Here is a 16,688-nt window from a genome sequence, read left to right on the forward strand (position 1 = left end):
CCTACATTACATTAGTCATTTAGCCGACGCTTTTATTCAAAGCGACTTACAATAATTGCATTTAACGTAGGAGTGTACTGCTTTTTTAAGGCAAAATGAAGAATAGCAAACTAAAAATACAGTATAGCAATATAGCAATAGCATAGAGAAGAATAGCAAACTAACAATACAATAGGTGCTTAACAGGGAGGATTCTGGTAGTAGGCCTACTTCTTGAAGAAGTGAGTTTTGAGCCTGCGTTAAAAGATATAAGGGCTATTGATTGCTTTTATAGTATGCGCTATGCCATTTGAAGTCTGGCTGCTGCGTTAATCGCATGATTTTTTAAAATAGCTCACTGCCTACCCAATGACCTCACTGCACGTTACTGATTTCAACCCCATATTCACTGGCTCTCTTCACTCCCTATCTTCCACCGTAGATTAAAGACCCATGTCTTCAGGCTACATCTTAACAGTCCCTCCTAAAGACCTCTCCATCCCCTGTACCCCCCTGTACAGACCTCCTCATCCCCTCTACCCCCCTGTACAGACCTCCTCATCCCATCTACCCCCTGTACAGACCTCCTCATCCCCTCTACCCCCCTGTACAGACCTCCTCATCCCCTCTACCCCCCTGTACAGACCTCCTCACCCCCTCTACCCTCCTGTACAGACCTCCTCATCCCCTCTACCCTCCTGTACAGACCTCCTCATCCCCTCTACCCCCCTGTACAGACTTCCTCATCCCCTCTACCCCACTGTACAGACCTCCTCATCCCCTCTACCCCCCTGTACAGACCTCCTCATCCCCTCTACCCCCCTGTACAGACCTCCTCATCCCCTCTACCCCCCTGTACAGACCTCCTCATCCCCTCTACCCCCCTGTACAGACCTCCTCAACCCCTCTACCCCCCTATACAGACCTCCTCATCCCCTCTACCCCCCTGTACAGACCTCCTCATCCCCTCTACCCCCCTGTACAGACCTCTTCATCCCCTCTACCCCCCTGTACAGACCTCCTCATCCCCTCTACCCCCCTGTACAGACCTCCTCATCCCCTCTACCCCACTGTACAGTTGCTCTATAAAATAAATAATAAAATAAAAGTAATTCTCCCTTCTTCTATCATGGTAACTGCCAATGGCCCCTGGTCTAACCCTGGTCCTAACCCTGGTCCTAACCCTGGTCCTAACCCTGGTCCTAACCCGGGTCCTAACCCTGGTCTAACCCTGGTCCCAACCCTGGTCCCAACCCTGGTCCTAACCCTGTCCTTACCCTTGTCCTCACCCTGGTCTAACCCTGGTCCTAACCGTGGTCCTAACCCTGGTCTAACCCTGGTCCTAACCCTGGTCCTAACCCTGGTCTAACCCTGGTCCTAACCCTGGTCTAACCCTGGTCCTAACCCTGGTCTAACCCTGGTCTAACCCTGGTCTAACCCTGGTCTAACCCTGGTCCTAACCCTGGTCCTAACCCTGGTCTAACCCTGGTCCTAACCCTGTTCCTAACCTGGGTCCTAACCCTGGTATAACCCTGGTCCTAACCCTGGTCTAACCCTGGTCCTAACCCTGGTATAACCCTGGTCCTAACCCTGGTCTAACCCTGGTCCTAACCCTGGTCTAACCCTGGTCCTAACCCTGGTCTAACCCTGGTCCTAACCCTGGTCTAACCCTGGTCCTAACCCTGGTCCTAACCCTGGTCTAACCCTGGTCTAACCCTGGTCTTAACCCTGGTCTAACCCTGGTCCTAACCTTGGTCTAACCCTGGTCCTAACCTTGGTCTAACCCTGGTCCTAACCCTGGTCTAACCCTGGTCTAACCCTGGTCCTAACCCTGGTCTAACCCTGGTCCTAACCCTGGTCCTAACCCTGGTCCTAACCCTGGTCTAACCCTGGTCCTAACCCTGGTCCTAACCCTGGTCCTAACCCTGGTCCTAACCCTGGTCCTAACCCTGGTATAACCCTGGTCCTAACCCTGGTCCTAACCCTGGTCTAACCCTGGTCCTAACCCTGGTCTAACCCTGGTCCTAACCCTGGTCTAACCCTGGTCCTAACCTTGGTCTAAACCTTGGTCTAACCCTGGTCCTAACCCTGGTCTAACCCTGGTCCTAACCCTGGTCTAACCCTGGTCCTAACCCTGGTCCTAACCCTGGTCCTAGCCCTGGTCTAACCCTGGTCTTAGCATAGATGACTGTTTCTTACGATGACGTGTAATGGATAAGTGATTCACTTACTTAGACAGAGGTGTTTGTTGTAAGTCTCTTTGGATGAAGGCGTCTGGTAAACGTCAACAATTGGAATGTAGAGAAGCCTGTTGCTAGGTTACAGCACACACAGGGAAGCAGACCGCCGGGCACACAGGTCTCCTGGCGCCATCTGCTGGTAGGAGCAGGAAGTGTACGCTGTGAGGTAACAGAGGCCTGTTGGTTCACCTGGCAGGCCGGCCAACCACAGGACCGACCTAACCACGCCACAGGTGTAGCCTTTGTGACGGGCGGGGTCTATCTATTATTGTTATTACTATGTTGCATTGTTGTTTATTTTATTGTTTATTGTTTATTATTGCCTGGATTTTCCCACCTCCACAGAGGCCCCTCCCACCTCAACAGAGGCCCCTCCCACCCCCACAGAGGCCCCTCCCACCCCCACAGAGGCCCCTCCCACCTCCACAGAGGCCCCTCCCACCCCCACAGAGGCCCCTCCCACTCCACATAGGCCCCTCCCACCCCCACAGAGGCCCCTCCCACCTCCACAGAGGCCCCTCCCACCTCCACAGAGGCCCCTCCCACCTCCACAGATGCCCCTCCCACCTCCACAGAGGCCCCTCCCACCTCCACAGAGGCCCCTCCCACCCCCACAGAGGCCCCTCCCACCTCCACAGAGGCCCCTCCCGTCTCCACATAGGCCCCTCTCACCCCCACATAGGCCCCTCCCACCCCCACATAGGCCCCTCCCACCCCACAGAGGCCCCTCCCACCTCCACAGAGGCCCCTCCCACCCCCACAGAGGCCCCTCTCACCTCCACAGAGGCCCCTTCACCCCCACATAGGCCCCTTCCATCATCACAGAGGCCCCTCCCACACCCACATAGGCCCCTCCCACACCCACATAGGCCCCTCGCAGAGGCCCCCCCCGTCCCAACAGAGGCCCCTCTCTCCCCACTGAGGCCCCTCCCACCCTCTCAGAGGCCCCCCCATCTCAGATGCCCCCCCACCTCAACAGAGGCCCCCCCCACCTCCACAGAGGCCCCTCCCACCTCCACAGAGGCCCCTCCCATCTCCACAGAGGCCCCTCTCACTCCACATAGGCCCCTCTCAGCCCCACATAGGCCCCTCTCACTCTCACAGAGGCCCCTCCCACACCCACATAGGCCCCTCCCACACCCACATAGGCCCCCCACAGAGGCCCCCCACCTCAGAGGCCCCTCCCACCTCCACAGAGGCCCCTCCCATCTCAGAGGCCCCTCCCATCTCCACAGAGGCCCCTCCCATCCCACAGAGGCCCCTCCCACTCCACAGAGGCCCTCCCACCTCCGCAGAGGCCCCTCCCACCCCACAGAGGCCCCTCCCACCTCAGAGGCTTCTTCCACCCCACAGAGGCCCCCCCACCTCCACAGAGTCCCCCCCCACCTCAGAGGCTTCTTCCACCCCACAGAGGCCCCTCCCACCCCACAGAGGCCCCTCCCACCCCACAGAGGCCCCTCCCATCCCACAGAGGCCCCCCCCACCTCCACAGAGGTCGCTCCCACCCCCACAGAGGCCCCTCCCACCCCCACAGAGGCCCCTCCCACCCCCACAGAGGCCCCTCCCACCTCCACAGAGGCCCCTCCCACCTCCACAGAGGCCCCTCCCACCCCCACAGAGGCCCCTCCCACCTCCACAGAGGCCCCTCCCACCCCACAGAGGCCCCTCCCACCCCCACAGACACCCCACCCAATTAGAATTTCCAAACGAAACCCTCCATTGACAGAGAGACGCTGGTGAGTGATTTATTCAGCATATACATATACATACAATACATATACATATTATATACATACAATACATAGACATACAATATACATATTATCTACATATAATACACACTGTCATCACCATCATCATAACCCCATCATAACCCCATAATATATATATATATATATGAATACATGAATACAATGAATTATTAATTATTATCATAACCACATCATAACCACATCATAACCACATCATAACCTCATCATAACCACATCATAACCTCATCATAACCACATCAGGCCGTGCATCTGTTGGACGTAGTCCTCGGTGCGTGACGTGTGCGTCCTCTCTGCGTCTGCGTCTGCTGCGTCGCCACGGTGACGGCGCAGGATGTCCTTGGCGATGCGCATGCTGGCCGCCTGGCCGCCCGCCAGGTTCACGGCGTGGGGACCCACCTGAGGTCACGTGACACGGTAGCGTGTTAGATCACATGACAACAACGCCAGAGAGAGGCCTACTCCCTGTCCTTTTAGTTTATTTATTGGAAGGATCCCCATTGGCTACACCGACACATAGGCATCCCCATTGGCTACACCGACACATAGGCATGATCTACTTCACTTTGAGCTGCATTTCATGTACGAATGTAAATAAAGCTTTACTACTTACTTACTTACTTACTTTTAGTGGGCTCCACATTTAAAAACATACATTACAAATAACATTAAAAACATACTTTAAATTACAAATATCAAACATATATATATATATATATATATATATATATCATACATCATACAATTTTACATTTGGCATAATATAAAACACTATGGGCCGGTTTCACAGACAAGGCTTAAGCCTAGTCCTGGACTAAATCACACTTTCAATGTAAAATCTCCATTGAAGATGCTTTTTAGTCCAGGATTAGGCTTAAGCCTTGTCTGTGAAACCGGCCCTATATATCTAGTTACATTCTACTGAACTATGACCTGGGCGTATCCACACACACAGTGAATGAATGTTTAGATCACAGGAGGACGATCACTCCCTTCGTCCTCTATCTGACTGTGTGTGTGTGTGTGTGTGTGTGTGTGTGTGTGTGTGTGTGTGTGTGTGTGTGTGTGTGTGTACCTGCAGGGCAGCGTACTGGCCCATCAGGTAGAGAGGACAGCCGGGGCTCCACTGCAGACTCTCACTGATACACGGCCACCCGTCTAGGACCTGAGACACACACACACACACACACACACACACACACACACACACATGCACATGACATATCTGGATAGAAACACCTGGACTGTCCTGTCTGTCTGTCTTTTTGTCTATCTATCTGTCTATCTGTCTGTCTCTCAGTCTGTCTGTCTCCCTGTCTGTCTGCATCTCTGCCTCTATGTCTGTATGTCTGTCTATCTCCCTCCCTGTCTCCCTCCCTGTCTGTCTGTCTGTCTGTCTGTCTCCCTCCCTCCCTGTCTGTCTGTCTCCCTCCCTCCCTGTCTGTCTCCCTCCCTCCCTCCCTGTCTGTCTCCCTCCCTGTCTCCCTGTCTCCCTCCCTGCCTGCCTGCCTCATCTCCCTGTCTCCCTGTTTCCCTGTGTCCCTGTCTACCTGTCTACCTGTCTCCCTGTTTACCTGTCTCCCTGTCTCCCTGTCTATCTGTCTCCCTGTCTCTCTCCCTGTCTCCCTGTCTACCTGTCTATCTGTTTGTCTCCCTGTCTCCCTCCCTGCCTCCCTGTCTCCCTCACTGTCTCCCTGTCTGTCTCCCTCCCTGCTTCCCTGTCTCCCTGTCTCCCTGTCTCCCCATCTCTCTCCCTGTCTACCTGTCCACCGTTGGACCCACCTGTATAGGGAAGTCCCTCATGACGTGGGAGAGCAGGGGGTCCTGCTTGACGTCCAGCTTGCAGCCGGTGGCCAGCCAGATCCTGTCCCCCTCCCAGGCCTCCCCGCAGCCCAGGGACAGGTGCCAGGCCTGGGCACGGTAGCTCCACCTCGCCCCTGACACCTCCACAGCCCAGGAGAGAGACAGTTACAGTTACAGTTACACATCCCAGGAGAGAGACAGTTACAGGTACAGTTACATGTTTGTCATTGAGCAGACGCCTTTATCCAAAGTGACTTACAACAAATACATTTGACTAAGTAAGTGAAGTCATTGAAAGATCAGTTATCATAAGACATAGTAATCCATGCTAGGACCAGGGGGCATTGCCAGTTACACTGCTAGAAGAAGGAAGAATTATTATTATTCATGTATTTATAGTAGAGAAACTGTACAGGGGGGTAGAGGGTAGAGGTAGAGGGGGGTAGAGGGTAGAGGGTACATGGGGGTAGAGGGTAGAGGGTAGAGGTAGAGATTTTTTAGGAGGGACAGTTAAGATGTAGCCTGAAGAGATAACGCTAAACCTAACCCTAAGCTCTCCAGGCTAGCAGGGTTAGGGGGTGCAGGTAGGGAGTGAGGGAGGGTGGGAGGGAGTGAGGAAGGGAGGGAGGGAGGGAGGGAGGGGGGGGGGTACCTGACAGGAGGACCTGATGGTGACCCGGCCAGCCTGGATGTGGGGGCGCAGGGCTGCGTACGCCTCGGGGGTGACAGCGCCCCCCTTCCTCGCCTGGTGGATCATAGCCAGCCTGGAATATAATAATCATAATAATAATAATAATATATAATAATACAACAACAACAATACTATAATAATAGTAATAATAACCACCTAGAGAGTTCCAGAACACTCATCACCTAGACTAGAGAGTTCTAGAACACTCACCACCTAGACTAGAGAGTTCTAGAACACTCACCACCTAGAGAGTTCTGGAACACTCACCACCTAGAGAGTTCTGGAACACTCACCACCTAGAGAATTCTAGAACGCTCACCACCTAGAGCGCCTCGAGAGTTCTATGTGGAATCTACCCAGCAACAGCGCTGTGATTGGCTGCAGAGTGCAGAGGCCCACCCACCGGCGGTGCAGGCTGCTCTCTCCGTAGAACTGCCTCAGGTAGGCGCGGCCGTCCAGCTTCACGCCGTGCTCCACGTGGGCGTAGCGGCCCACCAGGCTCTCCACGTCCCCCACGTCAAACTGCTTCAGCTGGGGGGGGAGGGGAGGGGGGGGGGGGGGTGGAGGTCAGGGATGTCTGGTCTGCCTGTGTGTGTGTGTGTGTGTGTGTGGAAGGGGGGTCTGTGTGTGTGTGTGTGGGGTGGGGGGGGGCTGTGTGTGTGTGTGTGTGTGTGTGTGAGATGTGTGTGTGTGTGTGAGGCGTGTCCGTGTGTGTGTGTGTGTGTGTGTGTGTGTGTGTGGACCAGACCTGCAGGTGTTTCCTCAGCACCCAGGTCACGTGGGCGGCGCCCTGCTGCATCGCCATGGCGATGACGTGAGCGCTGGTCAGCCCTCCTCCAATCACCATCACCCTCTGGCCTGCCTCACACACCACACACACACCTGGACACACACACACACACCACACACACGCACACGCACACACAAACACACACACACACACACACATGTGCATGCACGCACACGCACACGCACACGCGCACACACACAAACACACACGCACACACACAAACACAGGTACAACACACACACAAACACACACACACACACACACACAAACACACACACACAGGGCATGTCATTGCACCTTTACACCAGTAGGAAGCGGTAAAGTGTCATGTGAGGTGGTGGAGGAGGCAGAGGTCCAAAGGTCCCTCTGGGTTTACGGCTCAATAACAGCTGCCCAGATCAATGTCCACACTGGTATACCTGTCTGTCTGTCTGTCTGTCTGTATACCTGTCTGTCTGTCTGTATACCTGTCTGTCTGTCTGTCTGTCTGTCTGTATACCTGTCTGTCTGTCTGTCTGTCTGTATACCTGTCTGTCTGTCTGCCTGCCTGTCTGTCTGTCTGTCTGTCTGTATACCTGTCTGTCTGTCTGTCTGTATACCTGTCTGTCTGTATGTCTGCCTGTCTGTCTGTCTGTCTGTCTGTATACCTGTCTGTCTGTCTGCCTGTATACCTGTCTGTCTGTCTGTCTGTATACCTGTCTGTCTGTCTGTCTGCCTGCCTGCCTGTCTGTCTGTCTGTCTGTCTGTATACCTGTCTGTCTGTCTGTCTGTCTGTATACCTGTCTGTCTGTCTGCCTGCCTGTCTGTCTGTCTGTCTGTCTGTCTGTATACCTGTCTGTCTGTCTGTCTGTATACCTGTCTGTCTGTATGTCTGTCTGCCTGTCTGTCTGTCTGTCTGTCTGTCTGTCTGTATACCTGTCTGTCTGTCTGTCTGTCTGTATACCTGTCTGTCTGTCTGTCTGTATACCTGTCTGTCTGTCTGCCTGCCTGTCTGTCTGTCTGTCTGTATACCTGTCTGTCTGTCTGTATACCTGTCTGCCTGTCTGTCTGTCTGTCTGTATACCTGTCTGTCTGTCTGTATATCTGTCTGTCTGTCTGTCTGTCTGTATACCTGTCTGTCTGTCTGCCTGCCTGTCTGTCTGTCTGTCTGTCTGTATACCTGTCTGTCTGTCTGTCTGTATACCTGTCTGTCTGTATGTCTGTCTGCCTGTCTGTCTGTCTGTCTGTATACCTGTCTGTCTGTCTGTCTGCCTGTATACCTGTCTGTCTGTCTGTCTGTCTGCCTGTATACCTGTCTGTCTGCCTGCCTGTCTGTCTGTCTGTCTGTCTGCCTGTATACCTGTCTGTCTGTCTGCCTGTATACCTGTCTGTCTGTCTGCCTGTCTGTATACCTGTCTGTCTGTCTGTCTGTCTGCCTGTATACCTGTCTGTCTGCCTGTCTGTCTGTCTGTCTGTATACCTGTCTGTCTGTCTGTCTGTATACATGTCTGTCTGTCTGTCTGTCTGTATACCTGTCTGTCTGTCTGTCTGTATACCTGTCTGTCTGTCTGTCTGTATACCTGTCTGTCTGTCTGTCTGTCTGTATACCTGTCTGTCTGTCTGTCTGTCTGCCTGTATACCTGTCTGTCTGTCTGTATACCTGTCTGTCTGTCTGTCTGTCTGTATACCTTTCTGTCTGCCTGTATACCTGTCTGTCTGTCTGTATACCTGTCTGTCTGTCTGTCTGCCTGTATACCTGTCTGTCTGTCTGTCTGCCTGTATACCTGTCTGTCTGTCTGTCTGTCTGCCTGTATACCTGTCTGTCTGTCTGCCTGTATACCTGTCTGTCTGTCTGTCTGTCTGTCTGTATACCTGTCTGTCTGTCTGTCTGCCTGTATACCTGTCTGTCTGTCTGTCTGTATACCTGTCTGTCTGTCTGTCTGTATACCTGTCTGTCTGTCTGTCTGTATACCTGTCTGTCTGTCTGCCTGTATACCTGTCTGTCTGTCTGTATACCTGTCTGTCTGTCTGCCTGTCTGTCTGTCTGTATACCTGTCTGTCTGTCTGTCTGTCTGCCTGCCTGTCTGTCTGCCTGTCTGTCTGCCTGTCTGTCTGTATGTCTGTCTCTCTGTCTGTGTGTCTGTCTGTGTGTCTGTCTGTCTGTATACCTGTCTGTCTGTCTGTATACCTGTCTGTCTGTCTGTATACCTGTCTGTCTGTCTGCCTGCCTGTATACCTGTCTGTCTGTCTGTCTGTTTGTTTGTCTGCCTGCCTGCCTGCCTGTCTGTCTGTCGGTCTGCCTGTCTGTCATTCTGGCTGGCTGCCTGTCTCTGTCTGTCTGTTTGCCTGTCTGTCTGTCTGCCTGTCTCTCTGCTTCCCTGTCTGTCTGTCTCTCTGCTTACCTGTCTGCCTGTCTGTCTCTCTGTCTGTCTGTCTGCCTGTCTGTCTGTCTCTCTGTCTCTCTGTCTCTCTGTCTGCTTGCCAGTCTGTCTGTGTCTCTGCTTATCTGTCTGTCTGTCTTTCTGTCTGTCTGTCTCTCTGCTAACCTGTCTGTCTGTCTCTCTGTTTACCTGCCTGTCTGTCTGTCTCTCTGCTTATCCGTCTCTCTGTCAGGAAGTCTCATCCTCTCAGACTCACCTGAGGAGTCGGGACTACTCTCCTCCTCTTCCTCTTCCTGCGTCTGCTGACTTCCTGTCCCCTGCTTCCTGTTTCCTGTCCGGGGGGTCAGGTGGTGCATGAGGCTGACGGTGTGCTGCAGGCGGTCGTCAGGGTAACTCTCGGCCACGGCCGACACCCACCCTGGGATGTTGGCCATCTGGGCACGGCTGGGGCCGGTCGCCATGACGACGCGGAGGGCATCGACCGTGGTGGCCCCGCCCCCCCCGGCCCCTCCTCCTTGCAGCAGCACCCTGAAGAAGCGGACCGTACCATCCGGCCGCAGCACGGGGGTGATCCGGTCCACCGTACCCCGCAGGAGAACCCTGTCCAGGTCGTACCTCTGCACCTGGGGGGGGGGGGAGGAGGGAGGGGGGGGGAGTCAGAGCCTGTCAGTCCTCCTCCCCCTCCTCAGCCTCTCTTAGTGCAGGGGCCAGTTGCATAAAGATAGACCCAGTCTTAGACTTAGATCTGACTTTAATAAAGATAGACCCAGTCTTAGACTTAGATCTCACTTTAATAAAGATAGACCCAGTCTCAGCTACACCCAGCTACACCTAGCTACACCCAGCTACACCCAGCTACACCCAGCTACACCTAGCTACACCCAGCTACACCCAGCTACACCCAGCTACACCCAGCTACACCTAGCTACACCCAGCTACACCCAGCTACACCCAGCTACACCTAGCTACACCCAGCTACACCCAGCTACACCCAGCTACACCCAGCTACACCTAGCTACACCCAGCTACACCCAGCTACACCCAGCTACACCCAGCTACACCTAGCTACACCTAGCTACACCCAGCTACACCTAGCTACACCCAGCTACACCTAGCTACACCCAGCTACACCTAGCTACACCTAGCTACACCCAGCTACACCTAGCTACACCTAGCTACATCCAGCTACACCCATCTACACCTAGCTACACCCAGCTACACCTAGCTACACCCAGCTACACCCAGCTACACCCAGCTACACCCAGCTACACCCAGCTACACCTAGCTACACCCAGCTACACCCATCTACACCTAGCTACACCCAGCTACACCCATCTACACCCAGCTACACCCAGCTACACCCAGCTACACCCAGCTACACCCAGCTACACCCATCTACACCCAGCTACACCCAGCTACACCTAGCTACACCCAGCTACACCCAGCTACACCTAGCTACACCCAGCTACACCTAGCTACACCCAGCTACACCCAGCTACACCCAGCTACACCTAGCTACACCCAGCTACACCCAGCTACACCTAGCTACACCCAGCTACACCTAGCTACACCCAGCTACACCCAGCTACACCCAGCTACACCTAGCGACAGAAGATCTGAGAGATCAACTCCCTTTTCTTCTGCTAAAAAAACGTATATTGGAGGAATATAATGTGGAGAAAAGTACACTGCTTTCTATTATACTGCTTAGCTGTTTTAACCAGTTAAACGGGAATGCTAGGAAACACAAAGCTTCGGACCACACATACACACACACACACACACACACACACATACACACACACACACACACACACACACACTAGAGCTGGTAGATATGAACATATGAACACAACATGTTCGATGTTGACATGTCAGATGTTGACATGTAGATGTTGACATGTTAGATGTTGACATGTTAGATGTTGACACACATACACCCACACACACACACACACACCCACACACACACACACACACACACACACATACACACACACACACACACTAGATCTGGTAGATATGAACATATGAACACAACATGTTCGATGTTGACATGTCCTTAGTCCTGGACTGAACGTATGAACACACACACACACATACACACACACACACACACACACACACACACACACACACACTAGAGCTGGCAGATATGCACATATGAACTGAACACAATGGAATGTTCTGAACTGGAGATCACATGACTAGGGGGGGTTGTCACTTCCTGTAACAGGTGACAGTGATCAGCAGTCATATGTTATTGTTGTAAGTGTTTTTATGTGAACCCCAGGACGACTAGCTGGTTGCTATCCGTAATAAAATAAAATAAAAACACACACACACACACACACACTACACAAACACACACATACACACACGCACACACACACACGCACACACACTACACACACTCACAAAGAAACGCACTCGCAAACACACACACACACACGCACACAAACACACACGCACACACACACACGCACACACACTACACACACTCACACACACACACAGACCTGCTGTCTGAAGAAGTCAGTGCTGAGGCAGATCCCAGGCAGGCTGAAGTACACACACACACACACACACACACACAGAGACCTGCTGTCTGAAGAAGTCAGTGCTGAGGCGGGTCCCAGGCAGGCTGAAGTACAGCGCCCTCTCCAGGCCCACGGCGGAACTGAGGCGCCTGCGGTCCCGCTTCCCCATTGGCTGGTCGTTGAAGAAGGTGTGGTCGTCCAGGATGTAGGTGCGGTCAGGCAGGCTGTGTAGCTCCGCCCCCCGGCCCTGCTCCACCACGAACTCCTGCAAGGCCCTCTGGGAAGACAAGGTTACAGTTGTGTGTGTGTGTGTGTGTGTGTGTGTACCTTGTTCAGAGGGTCAGTGTGTACCTGTGTGTGTGTGTGTGTGTGTGTGTGTGTGCCTTGTTGAGGGGGTCTGTGTGTACCAGGGTGTGTGTGTGTGTGTGTACCTTGTTGAGGGGGTCTCTGTATACCAGGGTGTGTGTGTGTGTGTGTGTGTGTGTGTGTACCTTGTTGAGGGGGTCAGTGTGTACCAGGGTGTGTGTGTGTGTGTGTGTGTGTACCTTGTTGAGGGGGTCGGTGTGTACCAGGGTGTGTGTGTGTGTGTGTGTACCTTGTTGAGGGGGTCAGTGTGTACCAGGGTGTGTGTGTGTGTGTGTGTGTGTGTGTGTACCTTGTTGAGGGGGTCAGTGTGTACCAGGGTGTGTGAGCGGAGGTGGGGGATGTTGAGGGAGGTGAACTGTCTCTCCCACAGCGCCGCCCACTCCCCGTACGAGTCCACCACCCGGAAGTCCAGCGGGGGGCAGGGGACCCCCCCCTCCTCCTCCCTCTCCTCCCCCCCCTCCCCCCTCTCCTCTGGGGCGGGGCGCTCCACAACGGGCTGGCCTGCAGACACACACACGACCACACACACACACACACAACACACACATGCACACAACACACACAGGAGCATCATGGGAGGCTATCGGAGAACGGGCTCATTGCGATGCATGGAGGTTTATGTGTGTGTGTGTGTGTGTGTGTGTGTGTGTGTGTGTGTGTGTGTGTGTGTGTGTGTAGGGATGGGAATTGATAAGATGTTATCAATACCGATTGTATTATCCATTCTTCTTATCGGTTAGATTCTTTATCGATTCCTGATACATTTTCTGTGTCGAAACAAAAGTAGGCCTACACAGGTGTTCAGCGTCAATACATTCATACTGTTCCATTATCTGGAGTGTCTGAACACCGTGTCGAACATCTGAACGTAACATTGGAATGTAAATAAAATGAGCTGAGCAGCTGTCTGTAGCAACAGTGTATCTGTCATCATCTAACACGGATGAAATGTGAGAATATTTGTACAGCATTCAACTGTTCGACAGTACATCGTTCGACAGTAACGCCAAGAAGAACAACAGACGGCGCAGGCGCCAGACCAGACTAGATGATCGTGGAGTGAAGATATTATCAAAGCGTACGCGCCTGTCGATCACCCGTACGCTTTGATAATATCTTCACTCACGATCATCTAGTCTGGTCTGGCGCCTGCGCCGTCTGTTGTTCTTCCTGCACACAGGTAAACAGATCCAGGATCCAGCAGCGTCGCCGGGCTCGCGCAAACAAACCCCGGTGAATGTTTTACTTGCTCCGGGCAAGTAAAACAGCGTTACTGTGGAACCCTGCATTAGTTTTCATTTAGAGTTTCTTAGTCAAGCCTGCATGGCGCTAGTGGTGTGTGTACACTAGAAGCACTCACCAGCAGGTCCTGTCCTGCCCCTGCCCCTGGTGTTCTTGCCCCTGATCCCCCTGGTGCCCCTGGTACCCCGCGCCCTGGTGTGGCTGAGCTGCAGCCCCTGCAGGAGGGTGTGTGTGTGGGGGCAGGCCAGGGTGTGGAGGGCCTGCTGTGGGTGGGCCAGCAGGGTGGCCAGTGTCAGGGCGTGGGGACCCCCGCCCACGATCAGCACGTCCAACATCACCGCCTGAGAGACGCACGCACACACACACACACACATACACATACACACACACACACACACACCACACACATACAGTAACTGATAATGTAACTGCTCACCTCTGAGTTGACTAACATTGTCTTCTATTGCCATCACACACACACACACACACACTACTGCCCTCATACAGTAACCCCTCAGGCCAAGTGTGTGTGTGTGTGTGAGTGAGTGAGTGTGTGTCTGTACAAATGTGTTTGTGTGTGTGTGTGTGTGTGAGTATAAGTGTGTGTATGAGTGAATGTGTGAGTGTGTGTAGTGTGTGTGTGTGTGTGTGTGTGTGTGTGTGTGTGTGTGTGTGTGCATACAAGTGTGTGTGTGTGTGTGTGTACCTTTTAGTAGTTCTGCTCGCGTGTTCGCTCGCCTCCTGGTCCGGTCAGCGTGTGTCACCATCTGAAACGGTCCAACGTACAACCAGACACCACTGAGGTGTGGTTCCCCCCCCCAACCCCCACCCCCAACCCCTACCCCCAACCCCAGCAAATATAGATACAGTGGAATCCTATTGGCAGGGGGGCAGACTGAAAATAGACTGAAGGGGGGGGGGCGGGAGGGAGGGAGGGAGGGAGGGAGGGGCGAGGAGGGGGAGGTGAGGGGTTGTTGGGGGGTGTAAATTTAGCATGGCTCTCATCACCATGGTCACAGCAGGCCACAGCGAACCATGTCCTACCCCAGACCTACAGGATAGTCACGTTGAAATGGACGCTGTGAATTCACCCTAGCACTAGAACAGCCGTGCCTTGTTTACCTACTATAAGTGCCGCCTCAGGGGTCAAATAACCATAGTCTTTACAATGGGAAGCTGCTACTGACACACAATGACCACTAGTTGGCACGTCTTGTAAATTAGCTTGCCTCCTCCACTGAAAAACTGCCAAATAGCTTCATACTAGCTTATCCTGATGTGATTTAGAACATGTAAGCATACTGGGTGGTAAAACGCACATATCTAGGACAAGTAGATGTTCTAGTGTTGATAACCCCACCCATGGCTGTTCTAGTGTTGATGACCCCACCCATGGCTGTTCTAGTGTTAATGACCCCACCCATGGCTGTTCTAGTGTTAATGACCCCACCCATGGCTGTTCTAGTGTTAATGACCCCACCCACGGCTGTTCTAGTGTTAATGACCCCATCCATGGCTGTTCTAGTGTTAATGACCCCACCCATGGCTGTTCTAGTGTTAATGACCCCACCCATGGTTGTTCTAGTGTTAATGACCCCACCCATGGCTGTTCTAGTGTTAATGACCCCACCCAAGGCTGTTCTAGTGTTAATGACCCCACCCACGGCTGTTCTAGTGTTAATGACCCCATCCATGGCTGTTCTAGTGTTAATGACCCCACCCATGGCTGTTCTAGTGTTAATGTCCCCACCCATGGCTGTTCTAGTGTTAATGACCCCACCCACGGCTGTTCTAGTGTTAATGACCCCACCCACGGCTGTTCTAGTGTTAATGACCCCACCCATGGCTGTTCTAGTGTTAATGACCACACCCATGGCTGTTCTAGTGTTAATGACCCCACCCACGGCTGTTCTAGTGTTAATGACCCCATCCATGGCTGTTCTAGTGTTAATGACCCCACCCATGGCTGTTCTAGTGTTAATGTCCCCACCCATGGTTGTTGACTCATGACTCACATCTAGACACCACACTGGGTTAATGTGGGCCTGCCTGTCACCCTCAGCTGTCACACACACACGCACACACGCACACACACACACACACACACACACACACATATGGTAATGATGACTGAGTGTGAATTATGTTGTGATGTCTGGATGAATGTTGGATGGAATGGAATGAGGAATCAAACAGGTTTTGTTTTGTTTTTTAAGTTATTTTTTCAGTCCCACTCATACATTTTCATTGTATTGGACAGATACAGTGAAGACAGACAGGAAAGTAAGGAGAAGAAGGGAGAGAGAGAGGGCATGTCAGCAGGGCATGGGCCGGATTCTAACATGGGCATAATGTGTGCACTATAGACCACAGTGCTAGACCACTGGACCACCCCAGGCCACTAAACAGATGTGATTTGACCATGTTTAAAGCAAGCACACATGATCCAGACAGCCAGATGAACGTTGAGGATATAAGACAATAACGTTGCGGCTGTGGCGCAGGAGGTAGAGCCGCCGTCTAATGATCACAAGGTTGGCAGATCGGCGGTTCGAGCCCCGGCTGGCCACATGTCGAGGTGTCCTTGGGCAAGACACTGAACCCCAAATTGCTCCCAGTGAGCGGGCCGGCGCCTTGCATGGCAGCTTGCCGCCATTGGTGTGTGAATGTGTGTGTGAATGGGTGAATGAGAGGCCGTTGTAAAGCGCTTTGGATAAAGGCGCTATATAAGTCAGTCTATATAATTCAGTCCATTCAAGACAATAACATTCTCATCTCTCTGTGATGTCACCAGAACTCTGCTTCCCATGGCGAATGATTCCCTCAGTTCCTCTCTCTGTTTTCAAAGTGTCAAGTTTTATTGTTTCGTGCATGTGTGTGTATTACACACTTTTTATTGCCTCCAGTT

General features: G+C 52.8%; 1 protein-coding gene across 1 annotated transcript; it reads right to left on the reverse strand.

Annotated features, from left to right (window-relative positions):
* Window positions 1–4,216: 4,216 nt before the first annotated feature.
* On the reverse strand, window positions 4,217–14,115 carry LOC308165665 (uncharacterized protein; the record flags this gene model as incomplete). Its single annotated transcript, XM_080539815.1, has 10 exons — window positions 4,217–4,387; window positions 5,064–5,153; window positions 5,771–5,932; window positions 6,444–6,555; window positions 6,886–7,013; window positions 7,231–7,340; window positions 9,889–10,255; window positions 12,234–12,449; window positions 12,828–12,967; window positions 13,899–14,115. The coding sequence occupies 10 exons, from the start codon at window positions 14,113–14,115 to the stop codon at window positions 4,217–4,219; spliced, it is 1,713 nt and encodes a 570-aa protein (XP_080395941.1).
* Window positions 14,116–16,688: the final 2,573 nt, after the last annotated feature.

This window comes from Nansenia antarctica (assembly GCF_963989245.1).
Source record: "Nansenia antarctica genome assembly, chromosome: 9".
In the NCBI taxonomy this organism is placed as follows: Eukaryota; Metazoa; Chordata; class Actinopteri; order Argentiniformes; family Microstomatidae; genus Nansenia; species Nansenia antarctica.